Source organism: Vanessa tameamea, chromosome 9 (assembly GCF_037043105.1).
Source record: "Vanessa tameamea isolate UH-Manoa-2023 chromosome 9, ilVanTame1 primary haplotype, whole genome shotgun sequence".
Classification (NCBI taxonomy): domain Eukaryota; kingdom Metazoa; phylum Arthropoda; class Insecta; order Lepidoptera; family Nymphalidae; genus Vanessa; species Vanessa tameamea.
The window spans coordinates 3,292,255-3,310,991 of record NC_087317.1 but is presented as its reverse complement, the minus strand read 5'-3'; the positions used below and the strand labels follow the sequence as shown (position 1 = coordinate 3,310,991).

The following is an 18,737-nucleotide window of genomic DNA, read 5'->3' as shown; positions in this document are numbered from 1 at the left end:
ATACTGATAATTTTAGAGGTTTTTTATCTGATGACGTAAATAAACACATTTTTTTGCGCTTACATTGCAAACGCTGGCTGCACTCAACGAAATAGATCAAGATAATTTACTACAGTATTGTACTCATTAAAAAGATCTAAAAAAAGTCTGCGATGTTATATGTCTATCTCTTAGGGATAACCTTTTTACGAGAAATAATGGCTTATTTACGAAGCAATTTTAAGCAATACAGAACTAATCCTTATCCTATAATATAAAACAAAATGGCCCTTTACAGGATGTCATTTAAATAAAAACTTTCGAAAATATTACACATTTAAAATATCCTGAACAGTGGCTTGTATATAAAGACATTTTGTAATTACAGAATCACCGCGTCGCTAGATAAATTAAAAGTATGTATAACTATTATTTTTTAGTTACACATAAACCAGTGAGTCAGTATTATATTGTAATTATAAAGACGGTACTAATGTTTTAATCATTTATTCAAAAAACTTACAATATTATGTACATTGTCAACAATAACATTCGATAACATCACAACTTTTCACTTAGACAGTACTGCACCCGAGTTACTTCATAGAGACAAAGCTTTACAGAAAAAAAATACAGTATAATGAGTAAAATAAAAAACATATAAATCTAGCAATTAAGTTGATAAGGCACAGTTGTTAAATCTTTGCAAATTAAAAAAATAATCATACTATTAAAAAAATCTTTATACAACTGTGTATAAATGTTTTCAGGAGAGATATACACGTTGGCCGTTGACAAAAACCGGTTTTTCAGTAGAAAACTGACAGAGTACGGTCAGTTTTCGAAGATGTAGGGATCACGACTCACGTTGAGGTTTCGGAAGAAACACAGATATTAAAAAAAAATTGTAATCCCCTGTATTTTGATAACCCTGAACAGACATACATAAGTTTTGTGCACTACTCGGAAGCTACAGAGCTTCCGAGTAGCCCTGTGAAGTATTATTTATACGAGTGTCACGTCCGTCTCGCTCGGTCGGGTCGACTCGTCTTCCGGCCGGCGGCCTCCTCCAGGCGGCGCTGCTTCTTGAGCGCGCGGTACGCCGCCACCACGTCCACGCGCACGCGCTCGCGGCGCGCCAGCTCGGCCGCGCCCGCCGCGCCGCCCGCGCCGCCCGCCAGCATCGACGTCAGCAGCAGGTCGCGCCGTCCCGCCTGACGGACACATGTTCATTTATATTCCTGTCCTATATATCTCCAGTGCCCACGACTTCGATCGTGTTAATCGGATAGGCATCAAACAGAAACAGGATTCAACGGTATTATAGGGATGGGATAATATATACTAATCCAATGAAAATTTAAAATGAGCTCGCAGTGGTGTTATATGTCTGAGCTGACTCATTGTTCCAATCGTCAGCCTTAATGGTAGCAGATCCCGACAACTCTGGTACAAGGCCAGGCTTGGGCCAATAAAGTTAAGTTAAGTTGCAACTTAGAGATAGAAGGGGATGATATTACACTCCCACGTCTACGAAAGCAAGTGAGCACCGGTAATATCTAATTACCATACCATCGGCCTACGAGATATGCAGCGATCTATATTATTTGGTGATAGGGATTTTAATACGCCCATCTGGGTAGGTACCACCCACGCATCAGATATTATACCAGGTAATCAGCAATAATATAAATTATATATTAGTTATTGTGTTCCGGTGTATCTACAGCCACAAGGGCAATGTAAGGAATGGCTGATATATCTTACAGCCTATATATTAAAAATAATAATATTGACCCGGTCGGGCGGCGGCGCGCGGCGCGGCGCGCTGAGCGCGGGCGGCGCGTGCGCCAGGTCGCCGAACTGCACGCGCTCGTACTGCACGTCCGGCCGCGCCGTCTCCTGGAATCGCAAACGGTAGCTGTTTTATTATTTGCTAACATTTCTTACAGCTACAGTCGGTATTGAAGTATTGTTACCCATAGTATAACCTTATCGTTTTTAATTGTGACATAGGAAGTACAATTTTGCTAATAAATATGCGCAATGCTTGGTTGTGGAAGTCTTTAACGGCATCTATATTTTTTTGTTAAATTCTACTAACAGATTGACATTTTATCGCAATCGAATCTAAACGTAATTACTGCCATTAACGCTAAAGTGTAGTTTTGTTAGGGATAGTCGAATTTGGATCAGAATAGAATCGAGTGAATAAGTATTTAATAGGTTTGCCCGACCCATCGCCGACCACATCGTAATATTGTTATCACAATCCCATACCAGGATCGAACCCATAATCGAAATTAGTATGAAAAGTAAACCTATTCATTATATTTTTTTAACTTATAATATGGTTGCTATCAAAGCACAGTTTGCTAATTTATAATATTAGTGATATGGATATAACCTCAGCAATTTTTATATTCTTGGCTTGCTTCTTTAAATTTTGTTTCTGTGTCCGGGTCATCTTTGGTTCATCTTTAAGAGAAGGATCCTTTTTCATGGCAGCTTTGTGTTTACGTTGGCGCCGCTCACGTAGTGCCGCCATACGTTCTCCCTTCATATCATCTGCTTCTACATCTTGCTGAAAGAAATTCATAAATGTTATTTACTTTAATCTTAATGTATATACTCCTCAAACTTAAAAAAAGAGTTCTGTACAAACTATAACTCAGATTGGGATGTTATGGAAATCCATAACCATAACTTTTGGATGTCTAAAATAAAAATCTATCCATATCCATGCATGCATATTTATTTTAGCAGTGTCATTCTTAAATACTTAAAGTAGGTAATTGTTTTTGAGGCTATTTTTTTTCTGAATACACTTCATATCAAATAATAACTAAAAATATGTGTACCACACTGGTAAAATATTATTCATACATAGAGATCCAAAATTACATATCTGTAACATTCCCCCTGGATGTGTATGCCTAAAACAAATTATTTATACGACAATAAGAGAGTATGTTAAATCTTTTTGACTGTTGACTCTACTTCCAGTGTGTCAAGTGTAGAGATAATACTATTTATATTTAATGTAATTTAAAGCATCTAGTATTTTTCTCAGCAGAAGAATACAATGTCTTCATTCATGAAGATGATGACAAAGGCCTTGCACAATATTTATTCTGAATTAATGTAAACCTATGAAAGAATAGATTGAATGTCCAAATATATTACAATTGGTTTAGTGTAAATTAGCCACTATGAAGTAACAAACAGACAGACAAGAGTTACTAATACAATTTTAATAATTGTTTAGATAATAGTAAACATTATTAATTCCTCCTTAGTTACTTTGTTCCTAATGAATGTACGTACTGGATAATCAAGTTGTTCCATGGGATCATGCAGGGCTCTCATAGTGCTATTGATACGTAGCGAGAAGTCACGACCAGACTCTCCTGGTAACTTCTTCAAACGGGCTATGGGGTTTTTACCAGCTTTGGAAACTCTCCCATCATCTAAGAAAGATAAACACACAATTATACATTTTTAATTTATATATTTATAAACAGTATATGCCCACATTTATTTTCTAAACTAGATCATAAATTAGATTTTAATAATTATAGCTTCAATATTTATCTGCAGTGTGCATATTTATCTGCAATTCTGAAAGTGTTTTGTTGTCTAGGTTGTTTGGGCCATAAGCAAAAGTCATTCCAAAATAAAGGTGAGTTTGTTTTCATATGACGAAAACAAATACATGAGCTTATTATGACTAATTAATCTGCTATTAAGTAGATATATGTTTTTCTATTATTACAAGTTTGTTTTAAAATAAATGTTGACCAACACAATTCCTAAACGATTTGCTATTAATTTTCAAACAGACCTTTTAATGATATTTTCTTATTTTTCTTCTTTTTATTCTGTTCTTTATTTTGAAAGGCAAAGAGCTGCGTTACAGATTTTGGGATAGGTTGTTCGTCTGGATCCTTAGGTGGCGCATTTATTTTACCCTTAAGACTAAAACAATAAAAAAACAATAATATCCTTTAGATTTAAGTAGAGATTAAATTCTTTATTCAGTAAATTTATTTAAACACAGGAATATGTGATTGTGTATATATAAATGCAAGAAAATGAAATTACCTTTGTAAGCGCTTTGCTTGTTGTACTAAAGGATCTTTGACACCACGATGTTTTTTAGCGGGTATTTTACGACCCATTTTAACTGATCATTCGATATTTTGATTTTAATTTATAATATTATGTACACAGACTTTGTTATTTACAATGTGTGATTTTTTGGTTAAGTACACAGTACACTTAGTTATATGCCAATGTCATTGTGACATTTATCATTTTTATTTTAGGTTAAATCACAGGTTATAAAATTAAGAGATATTATAAACTTAAAAAGAACCGTTGCAGCTTATCATATTCTTAGGTATTTTATTTTAATTATAAAGAATTTGGTGCTTATAGATTATAAATCAACTATAAATAAAAATGAATACTTATTTGATTGATTTAAAAAAGTCTTTCTTGATTATTTAATCTATGAAAATTATTTGATGTATAAGTTAAGGCAAAGTATATACATTAGGTGGTTTATCATATTTATTAATACCAATTAATTAACGCATACACGTTAATTACTCTCTAGCTATGGTAAGCAGTGTTGGTAATTTATGGAACCTTAATTTCATACATTTGCAATAGACTATTTTTTGAGTGAAATTCATATGAAATCTTGCCTCTCCTTAAAATAATTTTACACTTTTCATATTTGACAGATAAATCAAATTGGTAACAATATAAATAAACATAGGCAATGTTATTATTTTTAAAAACGTAATATAATTATTAATGTAATAAATAATGTATTGTAAATGTACCCACTAAACTTAAATAATAAAATAATATAAATATACCTTGAAAAATTGTATTGTCTTTGGTACTTCAAAACGTCAAGGGTGCATCGTACGATAGTGATTACGATTAGCGAATGGATGATTTGAGTTGTGCAGGAGGGGGCTTGTTTTTAGCAGCAAGCAAGGTCGTTCTTTGTGTCAAAAAATTCTACTTGTGACGAATACTTAGTTTTTGTTATTTACAAGGAGTGAGTGACTGTTTGTGCTCAGTAACAAAGGTCGTAGAGCGCGTATGTCGTTAATAGTAATCAATATTTAAAGAAACTCGTAATTTCGAACGTTCCAATGAGTTTGGGAGGAGGTCACAGTACAGAGGGAACAAATGCAGGAGGAATATTTGTCCAGTTTAATCAAGATTGCACGTAAGTACTTTATTTTGTGTTGGTGTTTTAAAAATGAAAGAGAAAGCTGACCAAAGACGTAAGGGAATTTATCGCCCTTTTAAAAGTCGATCAAGTCCAGCTGTGACATCGAACGTCAAGGCTACTATCCTAGAGTCTCTCCGATGCCTATTACTAATACATGGGCGTACAATTGCGCCTTGGGTAACAAACACAGCTTGCGTTATTGTGCGATGATGCAATATGTCAATGCCAATATTTTCGTAACAATGAGCAAAAATCAGATGTTGTATACAAACAAAAAACTCACGACCAACAGCTCTCAGTTAGAGCTATCAAGCTAAAATATTTTGTGTGTTAATTAACAACTAACACATTAAATAGATCTTATAATTTTAAAGTTTCTTTATTTAACTTGATGTTAAAATAACTTAACAATAATTATAATATCTTCAGACTAAATAACAAAGCATTTATCTTGTTTAGTCAAATCATGTAATCTTTTTTTTCTATTATTAGGCAATATTAATGAATTTTCAATAAAATTTACACCCTAAATTTTGATTTTATTAATAACACTAAATTATTGGAATGACAGTGTATTAAGAATGAAATTATTCAGTCCTTTAAATCTAAAGAATAATATAATGATTGTATTCATATTTTTATTAAGATTTATTAATATTATAAGTTTTAGTTCCTTTCTAGGAATCTTTTCTGTAAATCAGAGTTAAACAGAACCAATTTCATGAAAAACAATCACAATATTCTTTTTAATTTATCTTGTGCAGAAATGTTCCAAGCCACAATAATACAAATATACATTATTGAGTTTAAAAAATTAAACATTGTATAGTGACTGTAACCCTCTTACACAATGTTGCTCATACTATTTTTGTGATTTTTTTTTTTTATTTAATCAACCCAAGAAAACTTGAATAAAGACATAACTAATGTTTTCTTGGGTTGGAACATTTTGCACAACATGATCTAATTAAAGGAACTAATATCAGTTTCATCAAGCTATGGACAGTTTCATTGAAAATTATATAGTACCTTTAAATTACTATGCCTGAAGGTCAGTATAGTCCATTCCAACTACAGGAGTAGTAAATAATAAACAACTTCAATGATTCACATAATATAATTGATTGAGTTCTTAAATAATCAATGCTATTCAATATGGATTTGTAAAAATTTGAATGCCAGCAAAGTTATTATCAGAACTTTGGCAGTAAAATTATAGCAGATATAAGTAGTTAAGTGGAACAGTGTTGTATGATAACAATGTTTTAATCAAACACTCTTTGTAGTATATAATCTAGTAGAGATTTTAACAAATCACATAGAATATGTAAATTTAATATTTGTTTATCTACTGCTTTGATTGGAATGGGCTATAGATAAGTATATTTGTTTTATTCTGATGAAATTATAGGCGATTACATGAAATGTATATTTTGTAGGTCCCTAGTAGCAGGCAGTAGTAGTGGCTATCATTTGTTTGCACTGACTCCTGATGATGGAATTGAAGAAATATATGCAAGCCGGTCAGGCCAGGACACCTGTCTGGTGGATCGACTCTTCAGCAGTTCCTTGGTCGCCATTGTTACAGTTTCAGCTCCCAGGTTTGTAACAGCTTACTACATTTATATAGATGAAAGATTTGTTCATATTTTTTTGTTTTTTATGTAGGCAGTTTAGCAGTTTTTGATAGGTGACCCTACACAATGTCTGGTGTTTTAGGGGCAATTAGGGGTAATTTTTCCAGGCACTTTCGATGTTATAAATATGAATCATCCAGGACACCTGTATAATAGGTGTTGGGATGTACCTTTTTCAAAAAAAAATAATTTTACTTAAAATAATTGTTAACATATCTTCATTTTAACTTCCTTATAGTAGTTAGTTGCGAATAATACAGTCATAACTTTGCACCTGTTGAAATAACAATGGTTTTTGTATACATAATAAAATTAATGTTAACTTTACATATCTTCACAAAAAAAAGTGATTATAGTATGTGTATATAATTTTAATTGTAGGAGTAAAATTTATATAGGATAGTTATTTAAACGTTACCTATATTATAGGGATATCAACTTAATCTACAATTAAAGAAGAATAATTTGACACAATTTTTTCCAGATTGCAAAAATGCCTAGAATTAATATAGTTTTCTCATTATTATATATTATTAGTTAATTTAAAGCAACAAAGTATATAGTATACGCGTCACGCACACACAAAGTGCCGTTTGTCGTCACGGCATTCGAATCGGTTTTTCGAATATATATATCAAAATTAGTTAGATTTATTGAGTATAAATCTGTTCACTACCAACCCGTGAAGGCGTAACACGTTAATTAATTGTTTAATAATAAATTAAACTTAACAAATATAATATAATTTGTATTTTTTGTTGTCTTCCCTCACAGTTGTCACACGCACAATAAAACAACTATTTTACAATATCGAAATAATCTATTATTCGTAAATGAAACTATCCGAAACAATTGGATAATTCGCAAAGTATTTTTTTATTCGTAAACGTATCTGAAACCCGTAGAATGTTATTCATATATTCTATTACGACGAAAAGAACACCTCGGAAGACATCCACATGTTTAGTTGACATTGGTCATTTTAAAATACATACGTATATGTCACATTGATAGTACGTATATACGTTTGCGATCAGGTACGCAAACTAGTAATTTTAGCCATATTACAGGCATTCGAATTAATAGTTAGGTACATTAGAAAATAAAAGACCGTATACATATCAACAGATTGCCTGACTTGATACTGATCGTATTATGTCCTTTGTCTGTATGTCTTATTGTAAAGAAAAATATTATGTGGCATACAGAAAAAACAAATTCAGCCAGCTCATAATATAGTATTTACTATTATTGTCCTAATAATTTCAAATCTCGTTATGACGTCATAGTGGCTCCTTATGTATTAGTACTAAATCGCGAATAGCAATGCCGTCTAATGTTTTCGTTTTAAGTGAATTCAGTTTCAATGTCATACCTAAAACCCTTAATACCCAAAAAGAAACATTAATCCGACTTAAAAAAAAATAACAGCGTTCGGTTTTATATATTTACTGACAAATTGATGTCAACGCCTCCTTATGACGTTTTAAACTTGATTACAAGTACTAGTAGACCTTTATCTTTTACCTTTTATCTGTCGAATTGGGGTTACGCTGTAAGTGAAGTGGAAGGGCGCGTGGGCTCGTCGTGAACTTGGCCGTCTTATTGTGGAGCGCGGACACACCTGCGCGACCCGTGCCGTCTTCCCCGAAAACTTTTATTGGTATATCATATATCTTCTTGATAAACATCTCCCAAAAACGTTCTCGTTCGAGTAAACTTATGTATATTTCGAAAAAAAATATTATTTTTTTGCTACTTCAAGTTTACTTCAATTCTATGGTAAATAAAAACCTCTTTAGACATAAAAAAGAACATCAAGGTTTAACTAATTTAAATTAATTAATATAGTTTTAAATTATAATAACGTCCATAAACTAAATATAAACGAATGTAAAATATATTCGTTTATATAGTTCTCATTAAAAACCTATAATTATCACAAACATAAATAATATTTGGAAATCAATAGGAACCCATCGACGATATAGGAGTACAGATATATTAAAAGAAGATCATCTTGTGTATAGCAATATATTTCTATTAGCAACGCCCACAGTCTATGTTTAAATATTGTTGGTATTACGTAGAAACTATTTCATAATAATACGAAATGCTAACTATAAGTGATACGCGTGGCCTTAGGTGTTGGCACGCGCTATAGTTAAATACTTGCTCCAACAACGTATATTTCGACATATGTCGTGAGTTTGAATTGAAGTAAAATGTATTTTATAAAATTTTTTTTAGAGTATAAAGTTACTTTTCTACATTCGTAGATATCTTTATCGTAATCCAATCGAATTAATTGAACAAGGAAAACGTGACGTATCGGAGTCGAGTAAATACTTACTCGATAAATTGACGTAAATGTTGTTATTGCGTGGAAGCGATAAGTATACGAGCGAAATGAACGTTTGATAGTTTTCAATATCACATTCTCTTTTTGTCGTTTTTTCCGTTCTTCGCTTTAATTTAGTCGTACCAGATGAAGTAAAAAAAACGGTGTCCCATTGCTGGACAGAAACATGCATTCTTTACGAGGTTTAGAGTATACATGTTGCTCTAATGCGGGTTGGAGGATACACGTATGGTAGATTTTCTTACGAAGCACGCAAGTTTCCTTTCCAGGAGCACGAGACAATTTATAAACACGAAAACACGAGAAAATTTAGTGGTGTTTTTTCGGGCTTTAATCCGCAATTATTGTTTAAGGTTTTCGTCATCTAAACTGGAACATCTCGGTGAATACTAGATAACATGTTACTTTATCACTCGAGCAATTGCTACCCAAATTCCGTTTATCATGGAGTTAACAATTATTATTATTGGATGTTTATGATAACCGAACCCAACGGCTAACCAGCTCTCAAAATTGTAGATGTACACGGACGCGTGTGTATACACGCGCTATTCTAATCATACAAGAAGATGTTTTGATGTCATTGCGCGTGGCACACATTTCGTTACGAAATCGCAATAAAAAATATGATAATCGCTTGTATTTGCGTATGTTTTTGCGCTATCCTTACCCGTTGTTGCCGCATCGCGTCGGTATGTGACGCGCGTGTCACGCGACAGCGTGCTGACGCGTATAACGCGACGACTCTCAATTGTTATATTCAATTTATTCATTATTTTCAACTGTGTCCACATTTTAATTAACGCATTTTTTTTGTTGCTTATATGAAAAATTATATGCAATTTATTTTTAATGTTAAGTTAAGAGTAATATGGGTGAATGAACTCACTTGGTGGTTTGTTTTGTTTGGTATAACCACATCACATATTCTGCTACCAAACAGCAACACTTTGTATTGTATTGTTACGATTTGTGTAGTAAGTGAGTTAGTATAATTCCAAGCACAATGGATATAGCATCTTAGTTCCCAAGATAAATTTCTTGCAGTATATGTCCATGTCCATTTACCAACAGATGGCTCATATGCCGATTAAAATTAAATAGGCTTAAATAAAAAATCAAATCACCACGACGCAATAATGTTTTGGCCCTTAGTGAATTGCTTTAAATGTTTCCACAACTTTATCACGAAAACCCTGGATGTGCTTTACAGAATTTTATGGTTTCTGGCTTTTTCATTAGCTTTAAATCGTCTCCACACTTTTATAGCAAACATTTGATAATAATAATATAGAAGGAATTGATTGGAGGACATTTCGCAAAATATAGAGTTAATTCACAGATATGTACAATAGTTAAAAAATATTATACTTATTTAATTTAAAAATATAATAAGTATAATCTAAAAGATAGGATAGTATTGATCAATAGCAAAAAACATAACGAAATGATTTTTAATTCGCTCTGAATTCTTATTTAAATATTTCTACTAAACATCGCTACCTACATTCGTTGCAATAAATTTTATTATTACATAAAATGATTTATTGTGATTTTAAAAGCCTTACAAACCGATAATACGATACACGTGTGTATATACTACTTAATATAGTGTATATAATCTATTTCACTTCCTTTTTCTAATATTGTTTTGGATTTTCTAATTCGGTTAAACTTATTCTGTCTTTCTGTTGCACTCCGCCGAATTTGTTGATTAATTTGGTGTGAAGAAAGCTTGAGCTTTCCTCTGCCTTGGTAGGACATATGCATTTCTATGCCAGCTTAACACCTGACGACCAACCCATAAAACGCGAGAGAATTTGTTCTCATAATTATACATTGGTTTCGTTGTTGTTTCAGGAAGCTAATCGTGTGCCACTATAAAAAAGGAACTGAAATATGCAATTACAGTTACAGTAATACGATTCTCGCCGTTAAGCTGAACCGATCCGTGAGACAATTTTTAATATATTAACTTTTTTCATAAAATGTGGTATGAATAGAGGAAATGAAAAGCTTATTTTATTTTGTCAGAGGCTGATTGTATGTTTAGAAGAGTCGCTTCACATTCATAACATTCGTGATATGAAAATTCTCCACACGATCCGCGACACGCCGCCGAACCCGCGCGGACTGTGCGCGCTCTCTCCCTGCGTCGACCACTGCTACGTGGCCTACCCCGGCTCTAGCGCCGTTGGGGAGGTGCAGATTTTCGATGCCGTGCATCTGGTACGTCCCATCACTAAAGTTCCCACCGGTGACCTGCTACTCAAGCAAAAAACAAGCAATAGACGTATAATCTTCCCATCACCCTTTCAGAACGCTAAGTGCGTAATCAGCGCGCACGACAGCCCATTGGCGGCGCTCGCGTGGTCCATGTGCGGGCGACGCCTGGCCACCGCCTCCGAGCGGGGCACCGTCATCCGCGTGTTCGCCGTGCCCGAGCGCACGCGACTCTACGAATTCCGGCGCGGAGTGAAGCGCTGCGTATCCATAGCGTGCCTCGCCTTCAGTGCGTGTGGGGCTTACCTCGCGGCCACGTCCAACACGGAGACGGTCCACGTGTTCCGGTTGCAGGAGGGCGCAACGGGCGCCGTCGGGGCGGGTGCGGTAGTGGGCGCCGGGGAGGAGGGCAGCACCGGCGCCGGGCCCGCGGGCGCCGCCGAGGCCGGCTGGATCGACTGGCTGTCGCAGGCGGTGTCGGCCGGCGCGGGCTACCTGCCCGCGCAGGTGGCCGACGTGCTCACGCAGGGTCGCGCCTTCGCCGCCGCCCGCCTGCCGCGCCCCGCGCGCCGCGCCGTCGCCGCCGTCACCATGTAAGTTGGCGAGCGCGCGAGCTCGTGTGCGCGAGCGGTCAGTCAGACGGTCGGCTTGTTGCAGCGTGGCGCGGACGGCGCGGCTGGTCGTGGCCACGTCGGACGGCGTCGTGTACGTGTACTCGCTGGACGCGCAGGAGGGCGGCGAGTGCGCCCTGCTGCGCACTCACCGCCTGCTGGATGCCGGTACGCCCGCGCCTATACACTCGCAAGAAGGTATGCATTGAGCGTTTGCAGTGACGTCGATCGATTCGTTTACTCGATTTAAAAGTACCGAAGCGTTGATCGCTAGCATTTATGACCGGTTTAGTCAGTACGCGAGAGCTACCTGTATTAGTATCTAGCAGTGCCAGTACAGGGCGCGGCGCGCGGCGCGGTCTCGTGGCCGCGACCAACCGCCACCGCCCTACATTCAGCCTCTCTCTCGTCTCCGGCCCTCTTCCTAGTTCCGCTCACCCGCACGCTTCACTTCCTCCGCTCACCAAAACGCGCAAGGGACCTACTACCTGTATGTGTTGAGTACCAAGTGGGCCTTCGCCGACTCCCTTTACGCTCTCGAACTTCTGCGAATAATTACCTCACCTCGACGACACACTCCGGCTCGTGCCGCCGCCCTTTCACGGCTTCGGTGGACGATCTCTTTATTTTCATTAAATATATTCTAACACACACCTCATATTTTCTCATTCACAGTCATCTTCTAAACTTTATTCATTAAATTCGTACCATCAATAATATATATACATATATATGAAATTATGAACATCTTTCCTGCCTTCATCTCCTGTCGATATATCTGAACGTATGTACATACAGTAGTAGACTCACCTTTATATTATATAAGTATATTTGACATTGTGATGTACTCCCCCACTCCCGCAGCCGCGGCGGGCTGCAGTTACGCGGGCGCGCTGCGCGGCCGGCTGCCGGACTCCATGACAGGTAGCTAGCCGCCGCCGCCGCCCTCTCTCTTGCGCTCCGTTTGCCTCCCGTTTAAGTCTACTTCGCTCGCTTCCTTCGACCCTCGTTCCCTGGATCCGCGCTTGCGCTTCTCCTCTCCCCTCCGAAACTATTCCGTTTCGATCGGGCTCGCCGGCCCTTCCTCCGCTTGCTCGACCACTGCCGACGTCCGCGCTCGCCGGTCCTGCGCCGGCGAGGGCCACGACGTCTCACCGCTTGCCGAACTATATTTCGTTAACTGTAGAGTAGTAGACGACCATACATAGATGTGTGAGTATACGTTTTAATACGAAGACCGAGCGCCTCGTTTCCGACGAAGTACGTCACGAGGAGGATCGGTCCGCCGGTCTCTCACCGGTCGGTCCATCTATACCGCGTCGCAAACGAATCGATACGTTGCGACCAAAATATTCTAACAATAAGTGAATAAACTACCTGTCGGAAATGCTCGTGCTTACGATTGATACCGAATGTATCGATCAATTATTATTATACAAATATCGATATAAAGAAAATTATTTAATCGTAGAGCCTTATTGTTATTGTTGAACGTCGTTTTGGGGTTGTGTATATAATTAAAGCTTATCGATTAACAAAGGAAGCTGATTTGTAATACTATAGCCTCAACGCATTCAGAGTAACTATTTCCACGTTTAAAGTTTCCTAATCTTCGTATAATTACCGCGACAAGCTGTAAGCTTTGCGCCTTTGTAAGCCCCAAATGCGTTAATATTATTTAATAAATGGGGGTTTTCGTAGTATTTGAAATTTTTATATGACTTATTCAATTTTGTTTATATATTTTTTGAATGAATACGAAACAATGATGACGCGATCTTCCGCAATGACGTCACTATTTGATTTCTGCTATTGATAATTTTAAACAAGATTATGTATTTCTACAAGGTACGAATATTTCCGATGAGTAAAGTTCATTCACAATAGACACGTCGGCCGACACCGAGACTGACGCCCGGCCGCCACAGGTAAGTGCTGCGTCGACCGATCCTCCGCGCTGTCGCTCGCTAACCGCTAACGTGTTCCGTCCCTACATATATGTTACCTTCTTCCAATTCGTTTGTACGTGACGTTAATTTATACAAATTGCTAACAATCGAATCGAGCGAATTGAAAAGTATTCGTGATCGATTTTCATGTGTCAAATTATGATTTAAAAAAATTGGTGCAATTTGAATTGGAACAGCCATAGCTTTCCCATATGTACTCGTTATTTTAAATAGCTTTTGCTTTCTGAATTATTTGCCTTATATGTGAAACGCCACCGCACTTAGTTTAGCGTATGCACAGAATAACAATTATGTCAAAGTATTTGCATGTTCACAAAATAATGGACGCAAAAAGCTATTTATTTATCAAGTGTTCGGTCAGCGCGATTATTTACCGTACTTTATATGTAACTAACCGACCCAATGAAGTAAACAACAAAAAAAGGCTATTAGTATTCGACATATTGGCGTTAACAGATAATTAAAGCCAACACGCTACACAAAGTGAAGTGCCGCCACAATTATTGTTTGTGTACTAAAGTTTCGTAGGTTCCGTAGTCACATAGATATCGCGAAATATATTTCTTCTATATATTCTTAAACGTATTATTGTTTGACCTTAATTCTCAAACATAAGATAAACTTATTCTACGAAATATATTTAATTTTTTTTTCCTAAAATTTAGATTGTGATGCTGTCTAGATATAAAAACACGCAAGAACTTAAAAATAACTTAAATCAAAACAGATAAGAGTCAAATGCACGAAACATGTCTGCAAAGAAATGATTATATGAAAATAATATTAACTTTTTTCAAAGAGTTTCTCGTAAACTCCTCGAAAATCTCATTATCATCATTGTCACTGGAGTGTTGCCCAGCTGCTACATTTTTTATAAATAGTATGAAAAACGAGCGTGTCATATTTACGATAACATCACGCGAGACTTTATTTGATAACATCATTTTAAATATTAAAATGTATTTGTAGTTTTACTCGAATACTGTTCAATGGAACGTAAACTGATGCTGATGGTATGGCTTGGTATCAAGCCTATTTTAAATGAAATCTGTTTTGACCTTAGATCATCTTTTTGAATGAAGAATCTAAAAACAAATATGGTCGAACAATTTCGATACACGTATAATTTTTTTTGTCATGAAATGTGTTTTGCTTTGACTATTTTTTAAGAAATATATATTCTTGGCACTTGATCCAATGTGACAAACTAGAAGGTCAAATCATGATGCAATTACATGTATTTGAGTTTGACTGCGGAACTACTGAAACTAAGATTATCTCTAGTGAGCTTTTTAAATTTAATTATTAGCCGAATACAAGAATAGTTTTAGGAGACTTAAGAATCGAACACATTAAATATAGACTTCGCACAGGTCTAAATTTAGAAGTCGACCTGAGTGTGTCTTATTTATGATATTGACGCTCAACAAATAACACCAAAACTGTTATAGCACCATGAACAACTACGTTTACAATTGTGCTTTCTGTCTTGTTAAGAGCATTTACGAGAATTTTACATAATCCAAAAACTATTCATTTAAAATATGCAATTTTGTGTAATATTACTTCAGAACATATAATTTACGATACACGTCTGGTTGATATTCAACATATGACTGGAATAAGATCTATTTCTATCAATTTATCACTCTTAGGTATTTTTGTTTTATAATAACAACAGGTGCCTCAAACCAGATTTTTGGTCTGTGTACAATGGTAAAATATTCTCACAAAATTTTAAAGGATTATAAGTAAATGCTTTCTGGTAAATATTTTATTCGATAACATTTAAAGTGCAATAATATAAAAGAAATATAATAAAATTCAGACTCATACAACTTTTTTAACTCTATAAAAACTTTATACAATTGTATTAAGGTTTAATTTCATTTGCAAATTAAATTCTCTATGGGCTAGCTCGTAAACTAGTCAGGTGATTGACCTTTTGGCCCTCGTTACACGACGTCTATTGAATTGGTCAGAATAACTGAAGATGAAAAAAAAATTTACAGTACTGTAACATTATTATACCGATCGATATCGTTTCTGCTTCGTTTGTTGGCTCTACTGTGTTCAATCCTTAAGGTTCCCTCGTGCACATAGTTAACATTATCAAAAGCTTTTTTCGTTGTTTTCAATTGAAATTTTTGGTGTACATTTTATTTTATAACCAAAAGAAAATATGTATATTGTTATTTGCATGTTTATAAACTATGATTTGAATATCGTTGATTAGCAACGATGTCGTGTTAATGGTGTTGGTGTGATCGTTGGTATTTGTCAACGCACTCTGTACATACATACATCCAGCTCGACGTCGCCGGCTTCGTGTGATCCTTGTCAGCTTAAGTCCATCTCGCTGACGCTGATTATTATAGGGGTTGTGGAAACCGTTTCCACGAAATGAAGAGACAGGAAGGCATGAGTATGATCATCAGAGTTGATGATATTAGTTTGATAAAATATTCAACTCCAAGTGGAATTTCTGACGTAACGTTTCAATTACGTTACGCCCGCACTTCTTTTCTCTTGATTTCGTGGTAACGCCAGCGAAGAGCTCGCTGGGATCACACGGACGCCTCGGCCGACGTCGGCTCGGTCGCCGCTAAGTGTGCGCGCGTGTGCAGAGTCGGAGCGCGCGCAGGAGCTGGGCGCGGCGCTGGCCGGCTCGCCGCCGCGCGGCGCCTTCGACCTGCGCGACCACAGACACTTCCCGCCCATGCGCGCGTCGCCCGCCACCCCCGCCGCCCCCGCGCCCGCCGCCGACCAGTAGCGCGGACGATATATTGCAATCTCAGAATGTGTACATTGTATTTAAAATTTTAGAAAAATTTAATCGTATAGATACGCATCGATGACCTCTCTCCCCTATCCGCTCCGAGTTTGTAAAAACTTCGGAGTTCTCCATTGGATCGTTGTTTTTATCCGCACGAGATGATGTAGACTCCATAACGTATGAGTAAAAAAATATATTTACATTTTAAGGTTGTATAAGAAAATTTTAATATATGGCGGGATGACGAGAATTTCGTATTTCGACGAGAGGTGGTCTTACCACCTGATTTGACTTACTCGATGTGGACGAAGACAACGAGCCATACCGAGGTATTCTGCGTCGCACTGTGCAAGTGCGTGCAGTCAACTGTACATAGCATTCTACGTGTATACTATACGAGGCACCTGTAATATAAACGTATATTATTTTAAATTTAGACTTTGCGATGTGATAGCCTCCGATGGCTGTTTATGCTGTGATTGTTTCGAATGTATGTCTGATTTTATCGATTTAAAACTGTATGAAGTCCGCTGCATAAAAAAAATATAATAAAGTTTGTTGATAAAAATATTGCGGCGACTACAAGACACGTATAATTTTAGTTAAAAAAAACATTGCTCACGCTGCTTTACATATCAGAATATGAAATAATTGACGTTTAACTGTTAACCTGAAACTCCTTGGTCGCCCACGTGACGTGGACGGCGGTTGGAGCGGCGCGAGTGCGTCGCGGTAGTATGTGACCACAGTGAAGTACAAGACTACACTATGATTTATAATATATGTATATTGATAATTATATTTTTATTGTCGCTGTCTTCGAACCGTGCCGCTACTTATTGTCTCATCTGATGTTTTAAAACAAAATTGTAAATATTGAATAGTAATAAATATTTTTACAAAACCCAATCCATTGTTTTTTGTTCTTATCTGTACATGTTATATATAGTGAGTATTTTTAGAAGAAGATAGGAAACCAATTAAACTTGTATATTTTTGTCGTTATAAACAACCACCTACGCATACCTTTAATAATATGGTACAATAGCTGAGGTACATCTTTACTTCTGCTGAATGTAAATCAAAATATGATCTTACTCTGGTCGTTTTTAGTCTTAAAGTTGGCAATGTTTTCTGTATCGTGTCTCGCAAAGCACATCAAGCCGTTAGTCCTGCAGCGCCTGAAATCTGTATGGCTGTGTCGGATTGTCATCTAATCGGATTACGAGATGGTAGTGCCCATTTTTGCACAGACACTATTACATATTTCCTGTCCAGTGGGCTATTTTATGTTGAAAATGGTAGCCATGCCATCGGTCAGATCGACGTCATAATTATTATACAAATTTGCATTAATGTATGGGGGGGGGGGGGTTATTGTTGGAGAAAGAAACAGCTTTGTGTACAGCGCACACTGTATTTATCTGCTCTTTGTATAAAACTTACTGCGACCGACACCCACTATGAAGACAATCATATTAATATAATAAATAAACGTAATTTACACAAATATCTTATCGGAAATTAGAACAATATTTTCTCGATAGTGTCGCAAAAAATATAACTAAAACTCACACATGCAACTCCTGGATATATTATATATGGAAAGGATCGAGTGCCGATTACATTATAATATAAATCAAATACATATGCAATATCGAAAAAAATACGTTATTTACAGTGATGTTTGACAAAAGCGTTTAATGAACATTCATTGATCACACGAAAAGCCTTAATTTTTTATCAAATATTTTGTACAAAGCTTTACCAAATAAATGTACAAGTATTAAAGGTTTAAATATTTCTGAAAATCAGTGAATAGGTTATTACGATGTTCTTTACTTTAATATATAATTGTATAATTGGAAGCAATTGAACGAAAAGGTTAGGCTCGTACAAATTTAGGTACCGGTACTAATAAT

The 18,737-nt window shown here is 36.4% G+C and overlaps 2 protein-coding genes across 4 annotated transcripts; one reads left to right on the top strand and one right to left on the bottom strand.

The window, feature by feature from the left end:
* Positions 1 to 470: 470 nt before the first annotated feature.
* Positions 471 to 4,270, bottom strand: LOC113394870 (uncharacterized). Its single transcript, XM_026632321.2, has 6 exons — positions 4,084 to 4,270; positions 3,824 to 3,957; positions 3,307 to 3,449; positions 2,387 to 2,563; positions 1,777 to 1,881; positions 471 to 1,193 (listed from the first exon to the last, which is right to left on the bottom strand). The coding sequence occupies exons 1-6, from the start codon at positions 4,158 to 4,160 to the stop codon at positions 996 to 998; spliced, it is 834 nt and encodes a 277-aa protein (XP_026488106.2). The 5' UTR covers positions 4,161 to 4,270; the 3' UTR covers positions 471 to 995.
* A 640-nt stretch (positions 4,271 to 4,910) lies between these two features.
* Positions 4,911 to 17,724, top strand: LOC113394869 (WD repeat domain phosphoinositide-interacting protein 2). 3 transcript variants are annotated; one of them, XM_026632318.2, is made up of 8 exons: positions 4,911 to 5,230; positions 6,676 to 6,837; positions 11,096 to 11,186; positions 11,270 to 11,464; positions 11,555 to 12,051; positions 12,116 to 12,267; positions 12,934 to 12,993; positions 16,667 to 17,724. In XM_026632318.2, the coding sequence occupies exons 1-8, from the start codon at positions 5,154 to 5,156 to the stop codon at positions 16,810 to 16,812; spliced, it is 1,380 nt and encodes a 459-aa protein (XP_026488103.1). In that variant the 5' UTR covers positions 4,911 to 5,153; the 3' UTR covers positions 16,813 to 17,724. The 3 variants fall into 3 exon arrangements, with proteins under 3 accessions (XP_026488103.1, XP_026488104.1, XP_026488105.1); XM_026632319.2 differs by lacking the exon at positions 12,934 to 12,993; XM_026632320.2 differs by lacking the exons at positions 12,934 to 12,993; positions 16,667 to 17,724 and adding an exon at positions 13,918 to 16,131 and having other exon boundaries at positions 4,912 to 5,230.
* Positions 17,725 to 18,737: the final 1,013 nt, after the last annotated feature.

What these genes read in the sequence shown, in the direction of transcription:
- LOC113394870 (XM_026632321.2), bottom strand. Translation starts at nt 4,160, where the DNA reads ATGGGTCGTAAAATACCCGCTAAAAAACATCGTGGTGTCAAAGATCCT. An exon ending in TAAGAAAATATCATTAAAAG is followed by an intron (nt 3,450 to 3,823) that starts GTCTGTTTGAAA and finishes TATCTTTCTTAG; the next exon opens with ATGATGGGAGAGTTTCCAAA. An exon ending in GCGCGCCGCCGCCCGACCGG is followed by an intron (nt 1,194 to 1,776) that starts GTCAATATTATT and finishes TGTGTCCGTCAG; the next exon opens with GCGGGACGGCGCGACCTGCT.
- LOC113394869 (XM_026632318.2), top strand. Translation starts at nt 5,154, where the DNA reads ATGAGTTTGGGAGGAGGTCACAGTACAGAGGGAACAAATGCAGGAGGA. An exon ending in GCCTATACACTCGCAAGAAG is followed by an intron (nt 12,268 to 12,933) that starts GTATGCATTGAG and finishes CCACTCCCGCAG; the next exon opens with CCGCGGCGGGCTGCAGTTAC. An exon ending in GCTGCCGGACTCCATGACAG is followed by an intron (nt 12,994 to 16,666) that starts GTAGCTAGCCGC and finishes GCGCGTGTGCAG; the next exon opens with AGTCGGAGCGCGCGCAGGAG.